This window comes from Ascaphus truei, chromosome 3 (assembly GCF_040206685.1).
Source record: "Ascaphus truei isolate aAscTru1 chromosome 3, aAscTru1.hap1, whole genome shotgun sequence".
NCBI classification, from domain to species: Eukaryota; Metazoa; Chordata; class Amphibia; order Anura; family Ascaphidae; genus Ascaphus; species Ascaphus truei.
Genome location: NC_134485.1, coordinates 86,279,115 through 86,302,589, shown reverse-complemented (window position 1 = coordinate 86,302,589; position 23,475 = coordinate 86,279,115). Strand labels below are relative to the sequence as shown.

At 47.1% G+C, this 23,475-nt stretch overlaps 1 protein-coding gene across 3 annotated transcripts in view; it reads left to right on the top strand.

Annotated features, from left to right (window-relative positions):
- The first annotated feature begins 4,929 nt into the window (after window positions 1-4,929).
- Window positions 4,930-23,475, top strand: part of LIMK1 (LIM domain kinase 1) — a 62,091-nt gene continuing 43,545 nt past the window's right edge. The window contains exons 1-2 of one of the 3 annotated variants that reach the window (XM_075594501.1): window positions 4,930-5,269; window positions 8,079-8,175. In XM_075594501.1, the coding sequence (XP_075450616.1) occupies window positions 5,212-5,269; window positions 8,079-8,175 (155 nt within the window). In that variant the 5' untranslated portion in view covers window positions 4,930-5,211. Of the gene's footprint in view, window positions 5,270-8,078; window positions 8,176-15,575; window positions 15,808-20,266; window positions 20,377-23,475 lie in introns of those variants that run through there. The other 2 variants (XM_075594502.1, XM_075594503.1) reach the window with 2 other exon arrangements.

Sequence of the window (23,475 nt, the reverse complement as noted above, 5' to 3'; positions counted from 1 at the left end):
CCATGTTTTTCAAAGTCCCTTCTCCCATTCTTCCTAACTGCCATGCGTTCTCTAAAACCCTTGACATACTTCCACCAACTACCCCACCGTACCCTTAAAAGCCTGCCAAATAGCTGTTTTTTGGACACTAACAACTATAGGGAGCCTTCTCGCCTATCACACCCGCTAAGAGGACGAACACCTCCAACCAATGCCAAAACATCTTGGTTACCTTCTTTTTTTCTTCTCCTCCTTACTCTACCCTGTCTTAACCACCTTCTCCAACATATCCTTATATTAATGTCCATATCGCTACATATTCACCTGTCCAAATCGTGTCTTTAGTGGCCTGCAGCAAGTGATAACCTAGCGGGCTCGCAAGACATAAGTAACCCTCTTTAAAGGTACTATTGGACATGGTTGCATCCCCAGCCGCCTGCTTCACTGGTGCAACCTGACCCACGCCAGCATTGCCCGACACCCCCCTAAACCTGCAAATACTGAGGCCTTGCACCCTATGTTCCCAGCCACTCCACCTGGGGGCCACTGATGCCGACCCCGGGACTTACACCCAATATGCCTGTGCCAACCGCTCTCACGGCCTGGGTCTAGAGGCCCATGCTGCTCCAACCCCCTGTTGCCCCTGCCAGGGAACCTCCACCTCCCACTAAAACATTGAGCCTCCCTAGTACTTCCCGGAGGGATAACACCTCGGCTAACCCCACCCCACCCCCACATTCCGCTGCACTTGAACCTAACAGACTGGTCACAGGCCCAGCCGCCACTAGTTCCACTGCTCTGCGGCTGGCCCAAACCGATCATTGGGTCAGCCCACCTTTGCCTTCCCTTTCTGACAGCCTGCTGGGTACTCCCTCCGCTGATCCACGGTATTCCACAGACCGTCTGCTTCTATGCTCCACTATAAAAGCTTGGACCTTGCCTTGCTGAAATATTCCTCGCCCCCACTAAACTCCTGGGGAGGGGACCTAGCCAACGCCCTATCGGGCCAGGCCCCGCATCTGGCACCTGCACCTGAGTGTCCAGCGCATCCACCCAGACCTTCCCTCTCTTTCTGGGTTCTGCTGAGGATTGTCCTCTCATGAATCCTGCTGGAGATGTCTCTGTCTTCGGCCGTACCAGGGGGACCTTGCCCCCCTGTGGACTGCTGGACCACCCTTTCTGTCTGCTGATAGCCCTGCTCCTCCATCTCCATGTGCCTTTTCATTTCCCTACCCTCCAGGGGCCTGTAGGGGAGATTATCCCCAGGGGCCTGCTACCAATTTCCTGGGGCTTTCTTAGGCTTCTGTAATATGGGCTGCCGGGGACTTGCTCCACCCCTGCTTCCACCCGAGTAGGTCTTTTAGCCTGTGCAGCACTACAGGAGCTCACTCCAGGGCTGAGGCAATCCGGCGGGTGGAACCGTCGACGGGGAACGCAGCACCTCTCCTCCCGTCTGTGCTGGAACTTCGGGTGGTGCGCAAACACATTCCCAGCAGCCAGTGTCGGATTAAAAAAAATGGCGCCATTAGGCACTTAGAAGGATAAAGTACAGGGAGCGCAGATATAGATAAGAGATAAAAGATAGAATTGATGAGTGTTAATATATAATAAGGTAGATAATGATAAAAACAAATCAATAGATGATAATCATAGAGAAACCCAATATCTGAGTCACAACATCAACTATGAGCACATGGAGAGAAGGCAATGGGATGATAATACAGTATAAGCTACTCACACGGCCATGTGTGAGCAAATAGCCCAGAGTGGTATCTTTTGAAGAAGAGTCTTCCCACTCTTCTCACTCTTCTCATTGGGTCTGGTAGCCAGTTCCAGATGGACGGTATTCTCTCCATGTGTTGGCACCAAATAGAATATAATAGGGTGACATGCACGGGGAAATTGTGTAAAAGGTATTTATTTCAAAATCAAATAAGCACAACATGCACTTATATGAAAGGTAAGGCTCCGTCGGCGGCAGTAACCACTCCAACAGCTGTGGTGCAGTGGGATCACCACTTCCGCATCTGGCTGGCGATGCTGGGTCTCAGCTGCTCTGGACAGCTGCGGCGGCAATCGAGGGTCAAAAAGGACACATTGTGCTGGAACCACAGGCACTTACCTGGTACCGTCCTCCTCTTCTAGCGCCATGCTGTTCCATTGTCATGATGCTGTGTGACGTCACGTTGCAGGCCGCGCATGCGCAATTAGCAGTTGCCGCCTGCGCATGCGTGATCGGGTTGCAAGTGCCAATCACACATGAGCAGGCGGCAATCACCGGTCATGCATTCCGCCTCCAAATTCTGCTGCCCCCAAATGTTGTCGTCTTAAGGCCCGGGCCCATCGGGCCTTATGGGAAATCTGCCACTGCCAGCAGCACTTAGCCCCATCCTCTCCTCCGATATCACTATGACAGGGGATGCAGAGTCTGGGAGTGATCCCATCAGCTCTCTAAGCCATCCTTCGCCATGTCACACTGCTCCTCTCTGCAGCTCGTCCAACATCCTGGCGCTCTCCTCTGCCAGGGAAGGAGGGGGGTGGGGGGCAGTGTCTCCCCTGCCTGAACTCCTCTTCTTGCTAAAGATGGCGCTCTTGCCGACCTCCTCTTCGGACCCATGCTCCTGCAGCGGCCCTGGACAGAAAAACGTATCCTACAAGCAGAAGACACCCAGGGGACAGCAAGGGAAACTTTTGGGGAGTTGGCCCGAGGATGAGAGAGGCAAGTTACGAGGTAACTGCCCTTTAAATAACCTCTTCCTCCCTCCTTCATGCTCCTTCCCCCCTCCCCCCCAAACGCATCACTCCATGGCCCCTCTTGGTTATTCTTACCTTCCCCTAATAGGTCATGGATTTATTTTGCATGTCACTACCCAGAATCCTTGTCTGCAGCTTAACCACAGTATGACGTTGGGAAACGGGGTGAATGGAGCAGGTCTGGGGACCTGTGGAAGACATACAGATACTCTCATGGGTTCCCTGTCTTTGCTGCGCCTTGTAGGGTGGAGGGGGTTTGTCACTTTATACCCACCATAAACGAACTGTGTCTGCTTTTATGTCCCCCTGACCTGTATGGTGTGGAGTTGGTAATGCATCATTACCAATGTCTTCACCATATTGAACCTTATGGACCTTGTATACTATACAATTGAGTGACTACCATGGAGGCAAAGACAGGAAGCTGGCAATATTGCATTGAGAACAACGATTATGAGAGAGAGGATATTAATAACCCAGACAGACCCCTATATTTCTCTAAGGATATCCTCTCTAGATATCATTTCAACACTAATGTGGCAGTATAGTATCCTCATGTGACAGGAAAAACAACTGTGGTTACCCACGCCTGTTACAGCTTCTCTAAACTTCAGATATAAATATCCTGGGTAGGAACATCATGACCCATGTTTACTAAGTGGTGCTAAGATATAAGGCACCTCATGCCTTATTCAAGTGAGTGCCTGTTGGGTGCCTTAGGGCTTAGCACTGCTTAGCAGATATGGTCCTAAGTCTGTCATCTTTTCGCCTGCTGCGTTAGGCACGTACAAGATGACATTTTGGGGTGTTTGATTCCAGTTAGGTCCTAAGCAACGCCTGGCTAGGTGAAAGTGAGAAAGACAGCCCAGCGCCTTACCAATGAATACTGTGCAGGTGGTTCCTGATCACTTGTGTGATATTCATCCTGTCCTGATTTTCCATCCCCATTGGCTGGCCACATTGGTATATTTCTGGGGTGGCCAACTCCAGTTGTCAAGGGCCACCAACAGGTCACGTTTTAAGGATATCCCTGCTTCAGCATAGGTTGCATCAGTCAGTGGCTCCATCAGAATGACCCTTGAGGACTGGAGTTGGACACCCCTGGTAAATTGCTTCCGGAGATACAGGCCTCGTGGGGGTCTCTGGTAGCCACTCCGCTCGGCTAGCAGGGATCACATAATGGCAGAGTTTCAAAGCTCCAGCGCACTGCGGGCCAATAGGAAGCCGTGATGTCATCAGGTCCGGCTTCCTATTGGCCCGCGTGATGCGGGAGCATTAAAAGGCAGAGCGATACTGGCGCCTCCTACTGAGGTAAGCATCTGTGGAAGCAGGGGGTCCCCGGAGCTGAAATTAACGGGTTTCAGCTCCGAAGACCTCACGCTTCAATAATGTGTTAAAAACATTTGCAAAAAAAAAAAAGAAGAAATCACCCACTTGGATTGCACCTGTAAAGCAGCAGCATAAAACAGGAGTGTCAAATATGCAGGGAGACCTACGGAGACACAGAGTGAGAGATAATGAGACTGCAAGTGAGTAACACTCCGCGAGACAGAGGGCCATGTCTCAATGTCACAAGACAGAGAGTGTTAGACAGTGGGGCGTTGGTGCTGTGGCTGCTTACACAAAACTTAATGTGTGCGAAAATACACGCGTACAGAACACAGCCGGGTGAGAGATCTCTTTACTTAAGTCTCCCGGCTGCAAAACGAGGGCAAAAACACAGCGCCACATTTCTATGAAATAGAAGCAGGCGTCAGCGTATCAAGCTATTTGACCTTTTCTGTTACTGTACCGCAGTACTCTGCCGGCGCTAGTTTGCAATTTGCGGTACGGTGCTGAGGAGCAATGAGAGGGATATATTATATCCAGGGGCTCTAACCCTTCCCACTATATTCTGCACTGGGAACCTGAGATGACGTTACCCTCTCTGAAGCACACATGGGCGTCACATGGAGTTGCATTTGCAATGAACAGGTTTGACACAGCCACAAATAACAATAATATTGTTGTTTTTTTAAGTGTTAGCTGTGCGTCTAAACACCATTGATAGACAGATCCAGCAATGCCTCTGCCCTCTATGTGAAATGCACTGGCTCTGTATGACATAATGCTCTCACATTCTGCACAGTGCACTCTCTTTCCCAGGCAAATGGGGATGGTTGTCCCTCCCCCTCCCATTCTGCTGTTTAGCATCTGTGAGTAGCTGTGCTTCCCATGCAGGGGACAGACACAGAGAGAGAGAGAGAGAGAGCCGGGGATTCACATCTATAGGGGCAGACATTGTCCCTGTGGGTGCACAGGGACAGACAAACACACACATCTGCATGCAGATCCACCACAGACACAATACAGGCGCAGACACAAGGGATACACCAGCACATTCACCCTCAGGCACAGAGGGACACACACACACACACACACACAGTGACTGAGGGGCACACGGTCACCCTGATCTGCGGCCTCACACACGTGGGGTGAATGAGGTTGATGTTACTGTGCTGCACCTGGAGTGAGGAACATATGGGAGAGGAGGAAGGTGAGTGCGAGGAGGGGGGCGGGTGTCAGGCCGGGGGAGGAGGGGGAAGCTGCCAGTGGCCTCTGGTTAATAACCTAATTGTTGGTGGTGCTGATCTGTAGATGCTGTTTCTGCCTGTATGTGCTTGTTGGGGCAGTAGGGGGCTGGCTGGTGCAATGGGTGCTGGTAGGTACAGTGGATGATGAGGGATACAGGGGATTATGAAGGAAATAGAGGGGGTTGGTAGGTGCAGTGGGTGCTGGTAGTTGGTGTGAATGATGAAGGATACCGTGGGGGTTTGTAGGTGCAGTGGGTGCTGGTAGGTGCAATGGGTGCTGGCAGGTGCAATGGGTACTGGTAGGTGCAATGGGTGCTGGTAGGTGCTGTGAATGATGAAGGATACAGTGGGGGTTCATAGGTGCAGTGGGTGCTGGTAGGTGCATTGGGTGCTGGTAGGTGCAATGGGTGCTGGTAGGTCCAATGGGTGCTGGAAGGTGCAGTGGGTGCTGGTAGTTGCTGTGAATGATGAAGGATACAGTGGGGGTTCATAGGTGCAATGGTTGCTGGTAGGTGCATTGGGTGCTGGTAGGTGATAGTATGTACAGTGGGGGCTGGTTTGCTGTTCTAAGGTTTTTATAACGGACATTATACATTTAGATCTGATTTAAGCTGTAGTTGCTGGTTGATGCTGAATAATGATCGTGTTGCGGTTTAGGGCTCGCCCACCTGTTGGTATCACTGATCGGTGCCTTAGATGTTTATTGGGCCTTGTTATAACCCGTTCACTGGTCTAGTTCTGCGTTGTGATGCTAGTAGATTATATATTGTATGGTGCTTGTTGGTATTATTACTTCTACTAGTTAGCATTGTTGGTTATAGTAGTTATCGCTGGTGCTGCTGGGTGGTGGTGGGTGGTGTTTGGTACTGTCAGTGCTGATTTCTAATATCGCTAATAGATATTAGTGAAGTTAATGTGGGGTCGGTGGGTTTCATTTATTAGTCTTTCATTCTTAATGTTGTGGCAGTTTATTTGAGGTGTTGTTATTTGGCTTAGTGTTGGGGGTAATTGCTGGTTGTTGGTTAGTAGAGTTTGTTTTACGTTACACCTTTCAGTATAGTTTGGCGTTAGCTAATTCTTTTTAAGGCTTGCGCTGCTCAATGTACTTTGGTGTCCGATAATGCTGTTATAATTTACTATACAGGCATACCCCGCATTAACGTACGCAATAGGACCGGAGCATGTATGTAAAATGAAAATGTACTTAAAATGAAGCACTACCTTTTTTCCACTTATAGATGAAAGTACTGTACTGCAATCATCATATACGTGCATGACTGATGTAAATAACGCATTTGTAATAGGCCCTATAGTCTCCCCGCTTGTGCACAGCTTCGATGCAGGTAGGGAGTTCAACTTTGCTGTTCAGAACGTGCTGACAGGCGCATGCGTGAGCTGGCGTTTAACTATTGGGCGATATATACTTACTCGCGAGTGTACTTAAAGTGAGTGTCCTTAAAGCGGGGTATGCCTGTACTGTACTGGTTGAATTAGTTGATGATAGTTGAATGTTATGGGTACTTCTTGGTACTAGTTAGTGTTAGTCTGTGGTCAAAGTGCGATAGTACTTGACCTACTGGTTTTAGTTAATACTAACAGTGCTGCAGGTACCGAATGTTATACTTAGCATTGGTGGATGTTATCTTGGGGCTGTTGGCTTAGTTAGTATTGGTTGGTATAAATGAATACATTTCTTAGTACTGCAGTTATTTTGTCTCACTTGTAATGACATTTTTGGGTACTTATTTGTGTGTGTGTCTGTATTTGGATTCTGGGGCATTAAATGGTATTTTGAGTTCTGTAAATATTGTTTGATACAGCTGGTCATTGGAAACTCTGATACTGCTTAGTAGTACTAACGTCAAGGTTGCTTGGTGTATTGGTTGAAATGTGTCAGTATTTGGGCTGGTGGGGTTATTAGTTCATACTAGTTAATACTAGAGGTGTTGCAAGTACTCGTAGGTGACACGAGTTGGAAGTACTAGGACATGCTTTGGGTTGTAGTTGGTACTAGACAGTAGTAGTAGAACTGGAGTTCTCTTCCTTTCATATTTCTGGGATGTTTGCTACAAAATATAAAGTTTCTGTATGTCTCCCAGTATATCTCTTAAATTGCAAAGTCATATTTCAATATTTAATGCTACTGTATGCAAAGTGCTTTTATCCTTCTATCTGTATTCCAATGCACTTGGCTTGCGTCTGTATTCTTATATTATTAAGAGATGGATGACCAGACCTATATAAAACACAATTAGAATAAATCATAATATCCGCCAATACTTCAGGAAAATACATCACCAGCACTACAGTAGCTTCAAAAATGATGGAAAGTCAAATGTCTTAGTACTCGGACTATTATGGACAGCAGATGATGGAAGCTTTATTTCAAGCTAAGCAGTAAAATAAGGTTAGGTAGCAGGTTGCTAAGAGGCCGTGAATTATATGTCACTAGTAAGTTGTATACGTTGCAGAAGAAACAGGTCAGTGCTCCTTACACCAGCATCTACCCAGCTAACAGCAGGGCTTGAAGGAACATGGATCTTCACCAAGTTGATTGGGGACCACTTGCTATGCAACAATAAACATAGTTGCCAAGTAACTAGGATCCCTAAATCAACATGAACCAGAAAACCATGCTTTATGAGATTATGTGGGAGTGTTACACGGGAAAAATAGCTGTCAGTGTCCATAGACAACAAGTTGGTGAGATTTGGGTCTCTATCCCTCTTTCTATTGGCACCCTAATGTTTTAATGTCCCCTTTGTACCCCAGTTAATCAGCTGCCGCTGTGTGCCAGTTGTGGACAAAGAATTTATGATGGGCGCTACCTGCAGGCGTTGGCATCTGACTGGCACTCTGACTGCTTCAGGTAGGGTGGGCCATTTTGCAATGCTTGGATTTAAAGGTGCAGACTAGATTCAACTAATCAGTCATACGTTTAATGGGTGAAAGCAGTGACTTTCAACATGTGTTCCACGGAACGCTGCGGTTTCCTGGAAGGTTATAATACATTTTTAGTATGGAAATATAGTATAGAAAGTGGTTAGTTCACACACAAAAAAACACCTTACTAGAGCAGCAGTATTTTTACATGCTGTATACTGGATACGTTGGTTGGGGCTCCAATGGAGCTAGGAAACATCACATTGATAACCGAGCTATAACGGCAGTAAAAATCCACTCTAAGAACATTTGCCAGCTGGACACAAAATGGCTGACGTGTTAGGCTCACTACGGCGGCCAATGGAAATCTGCCAATGACGTCGTCACTTTCTAATGGTGACACTGCGACCATGTTTGTAGTTTTCTTGTGTCAAACACAGGCACAAAAAACTACAAATATCTCGGAGTCACCGTGGTCCGCAGAGATTGGAAGACCACAGATTAGCTCCGTGGCACCCCCGTTTCAGGTAACTTAAAAATAAGACTTTTGAGGGGGGGATGCTATTTTAACAAAGACAATACAGAATGCTACATTCCAGACCTGTTATTCCATTGTCGTCGAAGTGAAAATCCAGAGAGCCCAAAACTGCTCATTTGGATGGTGCGTGTCCTGTACCACCAGGAACCTTTGCCAATGTTTCTTGCACACATGACTATAAAGAAGACGCAGCACTTAAACCAATGAGACTCTTTACATTTGCAAACATAATACAGGTCCCAGTTGCCAACTCTACTTCTGACGTGCAGACCCCTGAGGATTCAGGGAGCCATCTGGCATCCACAGTATTCTCCTGCATACAGCAGCAGCGAAGGGACAGAGTGGACAGAAGCTATGGCCCTCAGTTAAATATGCCGTCAAGCCGTCTCACAACTGGTCAGGAAGATCTTAGCCCATTTCTTTTGGAGCTGAAATCTTCCCAAGCAAAGGGAAGACTGCTTCACAACATATTGAATTGGGGCCTATGGCAGACAATCGGGACAATAAGGGCCTTTTACTATATACGCCGGGCGGTCAATACGACATATATAGAATTACGTTCAAGGAAGGAAGATAAAGGAAAGAGGCAAAAAGATAGAAACATGAGTCTGTTACAGCCGTGAGATTTGGGGGGTTTAATTAACCCCTTTAGGGTCAGAGGGCTATAATGCTTTGCCTATCCCATTGGCAGCACGTGGAGCTGTTTATTATTTTGGTGAAATGTGTAGATTCTTCTTAGTTTATGATACTAGTAAATGAAGCATAGATGTAACGTGTAAACTCTAATGTTGTGTACATCGTTTGTTTTTGTTTTAAAACCTCGCAGGTCTGTTCTTCATGTTTCTGAAACAGAATTATGCAAACCATCTGTGAATTGTCTTCATCATTTATCTGTCCTCCAATACACTGTGTTTCTTGCACTCGCGACACTGGCTCCTTCAGTTGGGGCGCAGGGGGCGAACGTTTACTGAAGCTAATAACCATGGCACAGTATGCTGATTGTAATGCATTTAAATGTGTGTATTTACCGACATGTCACACGTGTGTGACCACAAGATCAGGCAGCGCCGCACGTTTACCAAAGTCATAACAAAAAGCATGGTGGTGACTTCTTATTTAGCAATATCATTTTCTTATCATTTGTCTTTTTTAGATTCATACATTTGTCAAAGATATATTGACTTTACACGGATTTAAAAAAAGATGTATTGACCCATTTGTACAAAGCAGTGCGGTGCTATAAGACACATACCCTCCAACCGTACATATTTAGCAGGTAGACTGCATGTTTTTTCACCTTGATAAAGAGCCATGGTTCGAAACGCGTAGGTGCATCGATTATCCTTTGGCTAGTCATGCAAGCTATTAATAAACTGATTTTTATGGGAGTTCCACAACCCATGATCACATTTTTTCATGGCTTGTTGGTTGTGCTGCTCCGTTGTTTCCAAACAAACTACTTGTTTTTGGTGCTGTAAAATCAGCTGTACCTATTAAACAGCTCTAAGAGGCAAAAGCTTGTTCCCGATATCTTCATGGAGGGACAGCCGTATTACATCTTTGGGACATGTGTGTCCCGCTCCGAACGCCACTAGTTTCTTTCACAGCAGAGCTACCCCAAATAATGTCTTCCACAGCTGCATAGCAGAATGCTCTACCTCCTCAACCCTAGATCTTTGTGACCTCTCCCCACTAATGGGATCCGTTTCCCCACTAGTTTTAGCCAAATTGATACCCTTTAGCAACAGCAGATGGTTTTGGTGTCTATCACCTTGCTCCTTCCACCAAAATTTGGCTTGACCTGGTATACCAAATTGGTCCGAGAGATCTCCACATATGGCTCGAGGATTCCATTTCGCATTTAGTATACTTTAATGGTGGTTATTTCATACCAACACTTCTTCATCAACTTAAAATGGCTTTTGGCAGTGGCGGAACTAGGCGCTGGTGGACCCCGGTGCAAGTTAAATAGAAAAGGTCACCCCGGAGCCCTTCCCATGCAGCGGGTGCGGTGGAGGCGATGGAAAGAGCCCACCCAGCTGGTGATTGCAGAAGTTGGGCCTGACTTCCGGTAGGGTCTAACTTCTGTGTTAGGAACACTTGGCTGGGATCCCTCCACCACCGCAGCCGCTTCGCATGTAGGGCTCCGATGGGGGAAATAAATTTGTGCCGGGACAGTGTTGCAGCACGTGGAGGAGGGCCCCAAATGATGGTGGGCCCTATATATGGTAGTTCCACCAGTAGGCTTTGGCTATTTTATTGTAAGTCTGCCTTTGTTCCTCTCTTTCTTTCTCTATTTATCTTAGAAAAATCTCTGCTGTCCCCTTTATTTTTTTTCTGTTTTATATGTACCCACTCTTCCTCGCTTTCACACCTCCATCCTTCAAGCTCTCCATGTTTCAGTTTCTCCCTCTTTTTCAGCAGTCGTTCCTCTACCTTATGTTGCCAGCTTCTGTGTCCACAGGGGGGAGCCTGTGGAAATTAAGGCTGTATGATCGGCACCTTCTGGCCCAGTCGAGTAAATAGGCTGTATGGTGTAGTCTCTTATGGCCTAGAACAGGGGTGCGCCAACTTTTACCTCACGCCCTCCTACCTGCTCTCCCCCCCTGCTTGCGCTAACCCCTTGCCATGGCGACGCAACATCACGTGACCCCGTGGCCATGGCGACGTGTCGCCAGAAGCCGCCGGAGACAAGGTAAGGGAACTTACAGAGGCCTCGCGCCCCCCCCCCCCCCCACCGGCATTTAATTTAAATGCTTTGGGGAAGTGCGCGGGGTCCTCTGTAAGCGCCGCGCCCCCCAGAAAATCTCGTGCCCCCCCAGTTTGCTCACGCCTGGCCTAGAACCATCAAGTAGATATAGCCCATTATATTTACAAAATGGCTACAGGACTAGCATTGTGCCCCAAATATCATATAAACGTATGGTATGAAATAATATTCTTTCCGCCTGTCCACCTGTTGTATGATGATCTGAGGTGCAGGTCCGTCCTATTGCCTAAGTGGGCAAATAGGAAAGATTCCCCAACCAGGTTTAACCAGCCCTGGCCTCAGGCAGACATCAGGAATGTAGCACCTGAATATGAATATAGTAACTTTTATATAGTATATGATACCTGTTTTTACCAAAATCGTACAACCAAGTTTACACTATAATATGTTTATATTGTTGGCGCAGATATAACCATTTGGTTGCTGGAGGGCTGATCACGTGATCACAGTAGATCCCTCCTCTTCCATTTTCCTGCGTGCCAGATCTCCCCTGGAAAAGGAGCACAAAAAGGGCAGGACGTAGAGACTATAGCATGGGGCCTGCGGAGTGCCAGACCTCATATATGTGTGTATAATTGTATTTATATAGCATTGAACAATGTACGTGGCGCATTACAAAATTACGACACAAGGTTAAATAAAGGGCAAACACTAGGAATAAGTGAATAACAACATATGGCAAAAGGTGACCCTGCCCCGAAGAGCTTGCCATCTAAGGCTTGGGTCCCGCTGCATCCGGCGGCGCACGCAACTGCGTGCGCGCCACTCACCGGCTCCTTACTTCCTCCCTAGTCGGCCCCAGTCCCTCCTCGCTGCCCGGCTCACTTCGCACTGTGACGCGTCAGCCTGCAGGGGCTACAATAGGATTGTGATCCCGAGCGGCGACGGGTCACGTGGTGTGGCAGGGAGCCAATAAGGAGTGGAGATCGCCGGGAGGGGGGTGGATCCTTCCTCAATGCTGGATACACAGACACACACAGAGAAACACACACGGATCAGAAAATGTACATCATGGCTGCCCCCCCCCCGTCATGGCCCCGCCCACCCGACCCGTTTTGGTCACGCCCCCCCCCCCCCTCCGTACCGAAAAACGGCTCCCTAAAGACCGCAGATCGCGGTGTAGTTCCGTGCATGCGCCGCCAGGACGCAAGGCTGGCGCGTGCAGCGGGGCCTTAGCCTAGGTGGTATGTTGAGAGGCTTACAGACACAATAGGAGCAAAAGTGTATTATTAGAAGTAGAGTCATGGAGGTCAAGGGCATCTGGAGGTCGTAGTAGAGGTGTAGAAAAAGTAGTGAGCTGCTTCTTTTAGGAGGTGGATTTTTAGCTGGACTTGGAATGTGGAAAGTGAAGGTGCTTGATGAATATTGATTGGAAGAGCGTTCGATAGCTAGGGAGAGATTAGTGAAAAATGTTTAATACTGGAGAGGGCTGTAGAGGTAAAAGGTGCAAAGATGAGACAGCCTTGGTTTGAGCGTAAGAGACAAGTAGGGGTGTAATGAGAGATCAGGTTGTGATATATGGAGGGGCAAAGGAGTGTAGAGCCTTAAAGGAAAGGAGGAACATTTTGCAGGTAATGCAGAAGTTAATAGAAAGCCAGCAGAGAGAGTTCTGGAGCGCGGAAGCAGATACCCACCTAGAAGAGCAGGAGATAATTCAGACAGCAGCATTTTGAATGGAGTGCAAAGGAGAGATATGTGAGGCAGGGAGGTCAGATAAAGGAATGTTACAGTAATCAATATGGGAGAGAACAAGGGCATGCTTGTGCGGTCGTTTTCAACTGGGTTCCACGGCCGTCAGGGGGAGAGGGAGATCTGGGACAACTGTCCCAGGCCCGGTGGTGCGACGGCACCCCATGCAGCAGTGACCCGGTGGCTGCCCAGCTCAGTAGCAGCCCGGTCACTGTTACCCTTCCTCTCCCTCCTCCTGTCAGCGTCAGAAGTCGCGTCCAACTTCCATTTGACAGGAGGGAGCTGTGGACCGGCAAAGCACTGCAGGCCCCCTCGCCGCAAGATAAGAGGGGTGTGTGTGTTATATGGCTGGGGAGGAGTATTGGTTGTGGATCGGGTTATTAAGTGCTATATTGGGGGGGTTATTGTGTGTTATATTGGGGGTTAGTGTGTGTTATGGGGGGCTGTGTGTATGGGAGAGGGGGGTTATTGTATGTGAGGGGGTATTTTGTAGGGGGGGAGGTGAGGTGGGGGAAGTGAGGAGGGACGAGAGAATGGGGAGAGTGTACTGTAAGTGATGGAAGAGGGGGGCAGAGTGTAAGGGGCGGAAAAGAAGGGGGGAGAGAGGGGAAGAGAGTGCAAAAGGGAGAGTGTAACGGGGAAAGAGAAAAGGGGAGAGGGGTGAGAGTGTAAAGGGGAATAGAAAGGGAGTGTAAAGGGGGGCAGAGAGAGGGATGGAGGGGAAGAGAGATGGGGGGGATGAGAGGGACGGACAGGGGGAGGGTTGGGTTTCCCCAAAATGTCACAATTTAATTCTAGGGTTCCTTAACCAATAAAAAGGTTGAACATTAGTGTTTTAGTGACAGTGGAACATAGGAATGGGCATATCTTAGCAATGTCGCCAAGGAACGCCAAGATTTAGTACCAGCGTTTATGTGGCTACGTCCTAGGCACCCCCTATGGCTCACGTTTCTATGTATAAGCCAAATATGTATTTGATGCAGCACAAATGTTTAATCATATCGGTTAACAAAACAGTATGGCTATTATTAATAGTACTTCAATAATCATTTATATTTACTAACACTAATTATAAACAAAGACGTTTACATTCATTCTACTTTAATGTACAGCTACTCAACAGGGATCCTGGTTTTCAGTGATTCGTGGATGTTTTTGTTTTTCCGGTGTTTTCATTTTATTTTAAAAAAAATCGGTGTTTATCATTAACGGGAAAAAATAGACACGGGGGCCTATGCAGAGAGCAGCGAATTTTAAAAATGGCGAATTTAGTAAAAAGTACCTTTTTTGGAGAGTTTTATTCTCCATATGCAGAAAAGTGCGAATTCTGCTGTTTAACATGGATGCGTGTGGCGAGTTTAAATTGGCGAGATGCGCGCTTCAGAAACGTGTAAAAACAAATTTGCGCCTTTTTTTTCCCATTGCAATGGCCGCGAGCGGCAGCTTCTTGCCAATTTTTTCTGGCGAGGCAAAAAGGAGACAATCGCGCCATTTTATTGGCGCGAACAGCCGCTAGATGCCGTTTGCGGCTCTCTGCATTAGGATATTTTTAAAACTGGCGAGATTGAGGTTCTCGCCAGCCGCGAGGCGAGTTTTACAAATAGAAAAGAAAAATTGGCGCGTTTTTCGGAACTCGCCATTTTCTGCTGTTTTCTGCGCGATTTTCTCCAAAAAATGGCGAATTTCGAAATAGCGCTGCTCTCTGCATAGGCCCCACGGTGTTTATCGATGCACTTTTTCTCGAACATTTCCATATGTCCTTTGCGTTGCCTTTGTATCCTCTCTGTGGCTGCTACAAGAGGTCTAAGGCTGAGCTTACAGTGCCTGCGACAGCGACGCGCGACATAATCCGTCGCCGCTAGCGAAAGTTGTAATTCGCTTTCTGGCGACATCGCGGGTGACCAGGTGTTTGATTGGTTCAGAGGCTGTCACATGTGGCGACAGTCTCTGAAAAATCAAATTTGACCGGCGTAAAAAATTTGCGCTGCCAGCGTCACGTCGCGCTTACAACGGCGATAATGCATTTGTTTTCGAGCGACGTCGCCGGCACTATAAGCTCAGCCTAATTCCATAAGAAATTATGCTTCGTTTCCGGGGTTTACCAGTTCTAAGTGGAAGTGCAAAGTGATCAGCCGGTGGGGTTTGTGCAGTATTCCTTCCCCCCCGGTTAAAACCTCGCACCGGAATCCCCAATGATGTGTGATCTATATGAAGCCTTCACACACACGAGCGCATTTTATAAAGGTTTGCACTGCGTGATACCACTACAGTGTGGACGCACAATTAGGGTTGCCAGGTGTCCCTGCCTGGCAGGGTGTAATTTTGCTGCCTGTCCGGTATAATATTGGATGTAATACCGGTCACCTATGTGTCCGGTATTACCATTGTTGCGGCAGTGGCACCGCGAGGGCTGGCATGGTCAGCGGCGGCGGCCGCGGCATGCGTTGTGCTGAGATGGCGGGCGGAGGCAGTGAGAGGGAGGGCCGGGACGAGCAAGGATGACTGGTGTGCAGTCCCTGATTGGAGGAGAGGACAGCCAACCCGAGGACAGCGAGGGTGGAGCCCACACCCCGGCGAGCCAGAGACATGTTCCTGTGCTTTCCGTGTCCTGCAGCAGATAGGTAATGTACAATGTGGGGTGGGGAGGTGAGGGTATATTTAATATGGATGCTGGGGGTATATTTTATATGGATGCTGGGGGTATATTTTATATGTATGGGGGTATATTTAATATGTATGGGGGTGGTGGGGGTATATTTAATGTATATTGGGGTGGTGGGGTATATTTAATGTATATGGGGGTGGTGGGGGTATATTTAATGTATATGGGGGTGGTAGGGGTGTTATATTTAATGTATATGGGGGTGGTAGGGGTGTTATATTTAATGTATATGGGGGTGGTAGGGGTGTTATATTTAATATATGGGGATGGTGGGGGTATATTTAATATGTATGGGGGTGGTGGGAGTATATTTAATATGTATGGGGGTGGTGGGGGTATATTTAATATGTATGGGGTGGTAGGAGTATATTTTATATGTATGGGGGTGGTGGGAGTATATTTAATATGTATGGGGGTGGTAGGAGTATATTTTATATGTATGGGGGTGGTGGGAGTATATTTAATATGTATGGGGGTGGTGGGGGTATATTTAATATGTATGGGGTGGTAGGGGTGTTATATTTAATATATGGGGATGGTAGGGGTATATTTTATATGTATTGGGGAGGTGGGGGTATATTTTATATGTATTGGGGAGGTGGGGGGATATTTTATATGTATTGGTGTGGTGGGGGTATTTTTTATATGTTTTGGGGAGGTGGGGGTATATTATATATGTATTGGGGTGGTGGGGGTATTTTTTATATGTATTGGGGAGGTGGGGGTATTTTTTATATGTATTGGGGAGGTGGGGGTATTTTTTATATGTATTGGGGAGGTGGGGGTATTTTTTATATGTATTGGGGAGGTGGGGGTATATTTTATATGTATTGTGGTGGTGGGGGTATATTTTATATGTATTGGGGAGGTGGGGGTATATTGTATATGTATTGGGGAGGTGGGGGTATATTTTATATGTATTGGGGAGGTGGGGGATATTTTATATGTGTTGGGGAGGTGGGGGTATATTTTATATGTGTTGGGGAGGTGGAGGGGATATTTTATATGTATTGGGGAGGTGGGGGGATATTTTATATGTATTGGGGAGGTGGGGGTATATTATATATGTATTGGTGGTGGGGGTATTTTTTATATGTATTGGGGAGGTGGGGGTATTTTTTATATGTATTGGGGAGGTGGGGGTATTTTTTATATGTATTGGGGAGGTGGGGGTATATTTTATATGTATTGGGGAGGTGGGGGTATATTTTATATGTATTGGGGAGGTGGGGGTATATTTTATATGTATTGGGGAGGTGGGGGTATATTTTATATGTATTGGGGAGGTGGGGGTATATTTTATATGTATTGGGGAGGTGGGGGTATATTTTATATGTATTGGGGAGGTGGGGGTATATTTTATATGTATTGGGGAGGTGGGGGTATATTTTATATGTATTGGGGAGGTGGGGGTATATTTAATATATATGGGGGTGGTGTGGGGATATTTAATATATATGGGGGTGGTGGGGATATGTATATATGTGTGTGGTGGGGGATATTTTATATATATATGCAGTGGTTGACAAATCACCAAAAAATCTACTCGCCTCACAAAAAAATCTACTCGCCACCTAGTACCAAACGTGTGCTGCTTGGGCCAATATTTACTCGCCCGGGGGTTAAATCCACTCGCCCGGGGCGAGCAAATGTATAGGTTTGTCGAACACTGTATATATGTGTGTGTGTGTGTGGTGGGGGGATATTTTATATGTATTGGGAGGTGGGGCTATATTTTATATGTATTGGGGAGGTGGGGGTATATTTTATATGTATTGGGGAGGTGGGGGTATATTATATATGTATTGGGGTGGTGGGGGTATATTTTATATGTATTGGGGAGGTGGGGGGGATATTTTATATATATTGGGGAGGTGGGGGTATATTATATATGTATTGGGGTGGTGGGGGTATTTTTTATATGTATTGGGGAGGTGGGGGTATTTTTTATATGTATTGGGGAGGTGGGGGTATTTTTATATGTATTGGGGAGGTGGGGGTATTGTTATATGTATTGGGGAGGTGGGGTATATTTTATATGTATTGGGGTGGTGGGGGTATATTTTATATGTATTGGGGAGGTGGGGGTATATTGTATATGTATTGGGGAGGTGGGGGTATATTTTATATGTATTGGGGAGGTGGATATTTTATATGTGTTGGGGAGGTGGGGGTATATTTTATATGTGTTGGGGAGGTGGAGGGGATATTTTATATGTATTGGGGAGGTGGGGGGATATTTTATATGTATTGGGGAGGTGGGGGTATATTATATATGTATTGGGGTGGTGGGGGTATTTTTTATATGTATTGGGGAGGTGGGGGTATTTTTTATATGTATTGGGGAGGTGGGGGTATTTTTTATATGTATTGGGGAGGTGGGGGTATTTTTTATATGTATTGGGGAGGTGGGGGTATATTTTATATGTATTGGGGAGGTGGGGGTATATTTTATATGTATTGGGGAGGTGGGGGTATATTTTATATGTATTGGGGAGGTGGGGGTATATTTAATATATATGGGGGTGGTGTGGGGATATTTAATATATATGGGGGTGGTGGGGATATGTATATATGTGTGTGGTGGGGGATATTTTATATATATATGTATGTGTGTGTGTGTGTGGTGGGGGGATATTTTATATGTATGGGGGTGGTGGGGGGCTATTTTATATGTATTTTTAGGTGGGGCTATATTTTATATGTATTCGGGAGCGTTTTTTATATATATATATGTATATATGTATATGTATTGGGGGGGTCGCAACTTTTACCATTGTGTCCAGTATTTTGGGACATCATCTGGCAAACCCTACGCACAATAAACGATGGTGTCTGTGAGAGTGGAACAGGCTCTGCGGAAGTTGAGGATGCGTTAATACATGTGTTTTTGAAGTGAAGCTTCTTTAGTGGCACCTATTCTGATGGGGTAAAACGGGAGAGTTGGGGGCGAAATGTGAAACGGAAGTGACGTCACGGCTCCCCGTCCCACTCCCCCCACATGCCTGCTGTTATCGCCGCCGGCGCCGCTCCCCCCACACGGCCGATCACATATGCGGCACGCCGCCGGCGCCGCTCCTAACGGCCACCATACGTCCGCTGCAATGGCGCGCATGCGCATTACTAATGGCGACCCATGCCGCGCATGCGCAGTAGTCATGGGGACGCTGGAAAAACACGCATGCGGCTGGCAGCGGCGCCGTTCCCCACACGCCCCAGCGTGGTAGTCATGGCGACGCTCAAGACGCCACGGCTCTCCTCACAGGGACACCGCAGCCCACACTGCTCCCCAGGGCCCTATGCAGGCACTGATCTCCCGCGGCCTTTCCTCCCCTCCCGGTGCATGCCCGTGTCCCTGCAGGCCTTCCCCGGCTGCTGCCTGTGGGATGAGCCGCTGCGGGTCAGTCTCAGGCCTGAGCTCCGGGCAGGAGGTGACTGTGACTGATGAGGGCGGGGAGACCTTCACCTCCCTGGGCCGGTACAGGGCGGGGAGCTGGAGCTGAGCCGCTCCCCGGCCCTGCAGGGCGGCAGCTTCTGTGGGGTAGAGCCCGAGGGGCTCCTGTGGTCCCTGCAGCCGCGGACTCCCTTCAGGAGGCTGCTCCGGAGGGATGTGCAGACGAGCCGTGCGGCCGCCTGCTGGCCACGGCCGCCCAGGAGAGGAGCTTTATGCGGGAGGGGGTGACACGGAGCCCGGTGCGGGAGGGAAGGGTCCGGGGCAGCCTCTTCCTGCCGCCCGGTGAGTGCGTGCCTAGACTGGGGAGATGGGGTGTATCATTAGGGGGAGGGCAGGGGGTATTGGTGTGGCTATATCATTTGGGGTGGGGGACAGGGGTTATTCGGGTGTATCATTAGGGGGAGGGCAGGGGGTATTGGGGTGGGATTCATGGAGCTGTATTGGGGGTGAATAGGTTAGGGGGATATGTGAGGTGCAGGGGGGCTGCGCATACGTCACGCAGGCGCACGGTCACACACGCACACGTCACACGCACGCACACGGTCACACGCACCCACACACAGTCGCACAGTCAGTCACACGCACAGTCGCACAGTCACACGCACGCACACACGCACGCACACACGCACAGTCATGCACAGTCACACGCACAGTTACGCGCACACGCACAGTCATGCACACACGCAGAGTCACACGCACACACACACAAGGAATTCACGCTTAGTGCAAATACAAGGGATGTGTACGCACGTTCTAAGTCAAATTTATTTGCGTTTTGTCAATGAAATTGTATTTTGATTTTTAATTAAAACATCACCAATACAAATACAATTTCTGTGACAAAAGTCAAAGAAGTTTCAGTTACTATGCGCGTGCACAGCACACACAGCTTTTTTTTGTGTGTGTTTCTGCTGGTTAAACAGCTGTGTGTGTGTGTATAAAGCTTCCTGTTCCTCTATATCACTCACAGGGGCGGGTAGGGGAAACAGAACACAGGATAGATAGGCAGGGAGGTCAGACAGCTGTGAGAACAGCACAGAGAACGGAGCACATGCAGCAGGCTGGGAAGAGACGGTAAGTAATCAAGGGAACAGCCTGAAGCCCCACTCACACAATCCCGGTAACACATCGTTTGGCAAGCTACAGGCAGCAAGGTGTGATGGCTTCGGGGTGTATGGAGAAGTAACATTACTTTTTTATTTAGAATATAACTGCAAGGCTACTTTTTATTTACTCAGTTCCACTTTCTCTTTTATCTTCTGTTTTGTTTTTTTTTTAAGCACAGATGTTGAAGAATCTCTTTTAAACGAGGTTTCAATTAGCTCTGACCCAATGTCTAACAAACAGTATTGGAAGTGTGGAAATAGTTATGTATTTTTTATTTGCCATTCTAGATTTACCGATTTCTGTTATTGATTCACTTCCACTTTTTGAAGTCTCCATACGGTTCTGTACAAAGTAAGGACACCAAAGAGAGTATACTCCAAAACGCCCCTAATTGCAGTGCGCTGGCAATCACCCTCAAGTAAATGAAGTTTGATCCTTTGTTCGATGGTGACTGTGAGTGCACCGCAATTAGGGTTTTTTTTTGAGTATCCTGTTTTTCAGGTCCCTACTTTGCACCCAACTATATTTCCCTTAGGTGCACCGGACTCGTTCGGGTTTTATGCTACCATGGTGTTTATGGGTGGAGCGAGTAGCCATTTTAGGTTGTATTATCCCTACGGCTCTGACTTTATCACGGTAAACATGGCATTACTTGGTTAACGTGAGATTGAAAGCGGCAGAGTCACGGCACGCCGGGTGTTAGCGCCCCCCGATCCAATCAAGTCAATGGGAGTTTACGCCGGATAGAGAGCGCTGACCCGTACCAGCGCTTGATGGATCTGCCCCATTGGTCGACGGGTTTATATTTTGTTGACATGGGGTACAATACTGAAACTATTTTTTTGTTAAAGGGCAACGCTGCAATAGCAGTCAGAAAAAAAAAGTCACTAAACAGTATATTCGTGAAATCGGCTTCCTTAGGAAAATGTAATCGCTTTTAAAGTGGCAGTCCCATGTAGCCGGCCAAAAATATATAATTTTAAGCAATTTTATTGCTATACTCGGCTTTTTTAGAGAAATCTAATCCCAATTTTGCTTATTAGTTTCCTCTGAAAAATGTATGGTTTCCGTCTTCTTCGTGTCTTGTGAATTCAAGCGTCAGCTAATTATTTTTTTATCCGTTTGACTAATGAGGGCTTTATAATTGCTTAGAACAAAACAGAAACTATTTACCCATACATTTGAGTATTGACACATGGTGGTATCAGCAGAAGACATTAGATGAACATTGTAAAAACCATCCAAAGCTTTAGGAAATATAATATTGCAAGTTTAAACTATTATTTTAGTCAAAGTTGAAACTGGGGGGGGGGGGGGGGGGGTTCTGCGGAGCTGAACTGCGTGATTTTTGGCTTCAGGGAGCCCCTGATTTCTGAGACAATTACCGGGGTTACACCTCTGTAAAGAGAAATCAAAATGGCCACCTCATATTGTGGGTCCAAGAGGAAGCTGCAGTGTCACCTTTTGTGGCTTTCCAATGGACGGCCGTGTAAATGTGCAAGGAGAACTCCAGTAAGCAATTCTGGAACCGGGGGGGTCTAAAGGTCACTTTACTCTGGCGCAGAAGAAACTGACCATATTTATTGAATCTGTCATAGAAAGCGGCAATCTATATATTCAGCCTTTGTACGACCAATTAAAGTGACCCAGGATACCTTTGGTTGTTTGCCTTCAGAAAATATAAGTCGTGCCTGAGTGCATCAATGTTTAGTTGCTGTAATTACATGACAAATGTGCAATGCGTCGATCTGTGTAACGCTAATTTGGGACCCGCTTCTCATCTAAAAACATGAAGTACATAAAAAGGAAATGCATTGGATGTTCTATTTTCTTAAAGTAGTCAAAAATGATGTTGTATGGCCCACCCAGACAAGATGTAGATAAATATTACATACGTACTGCTTTGCAAAGAATAACCCCCAAAAATCCCCACATTGGTTGCATGTTAATGAGATTGATGAAGTCACATGACATAATGCAGTATGCACTTGGCACCAATACCTAATAAAAGTGTAACTTGTTTTGCAAAGAAAACTGGTGTGAGCTGGTTATAAGGCTACACCACAAAACTGACACACAAATCAGTGTTTAAAAATGTCATTGCAACAAACTTACAATTCCCTTAGCCGCTCACGGGCATTGGCAGTGTATGGGTTAAATGCCCAGGAAGTTACACCGACAACTAAACGGAAAAGTATCCCGGGGCTACAAAAATAGCGTGGTTCAGTTTCGGAAGAACTCGCCTCCCACCCACTGGGATTGTCTCTTTAACCCGTTGAGTGCCAAAAGACATTTTCTGCACCGTAACCACGTTATTGTTCGGCGTAGCGATCACACGGTCGCCATCAGGATTCCCGAGACGTAGGCAGTGGTGGCGGAGTACTCCACTCCGGCTCTGATCGCGTTCACTGCTCCATTGAAAATGAGCATTTGTAGCCTGACACACCCTGTGCGTCATAGAGCCCCTAAAGTCCCTAGACCTTGGGGGCACTCAAAAGGTTGAAGGCCCTCGGAGCAATGTAGACAATACTAAAGGACCTCACACTATAAAGGAAAGAGGAGGGGGAATTGTATAGAAACCTCCAAATGCATCAGAGGCATGGAGAATGTACAGGAAGCATCAGTCACGGACAAAGAAGAGGCTTGATCTCAAGCTAGAGTTCGTGAAGCTCCAGGGAATTGTGAGACCGTACTTCTTCATCAAAATAGTAGTTGATTCATAGAATAGGCTTCAAGGAGAGATGGGTGCTAATTCAAGTGGAATAGGAGTTGATAGAAAGGTAACTTTAACATTAAAGGATGTGGTCTAAGGCTTCACAACAGATAACAAAATAGGCAGAGTAGGTGGGCCACATACATTGGCCTTCTCTGCTGATTGCTGTTATCTGTTTTTGTTTCCATACAGTAGGATGTGAGTCAGAGTCACAGAAACATCATATGGTTAACGGGACATTACACTGCGACCTGTTACGCACACAGCGGGTGGGGGTACACGCTCTGCTTCTGTACTTTCCAAATAGGAGTCGATAGAGCTGTGGTGGTTACGCTGTGGTTCCCCTACGCATG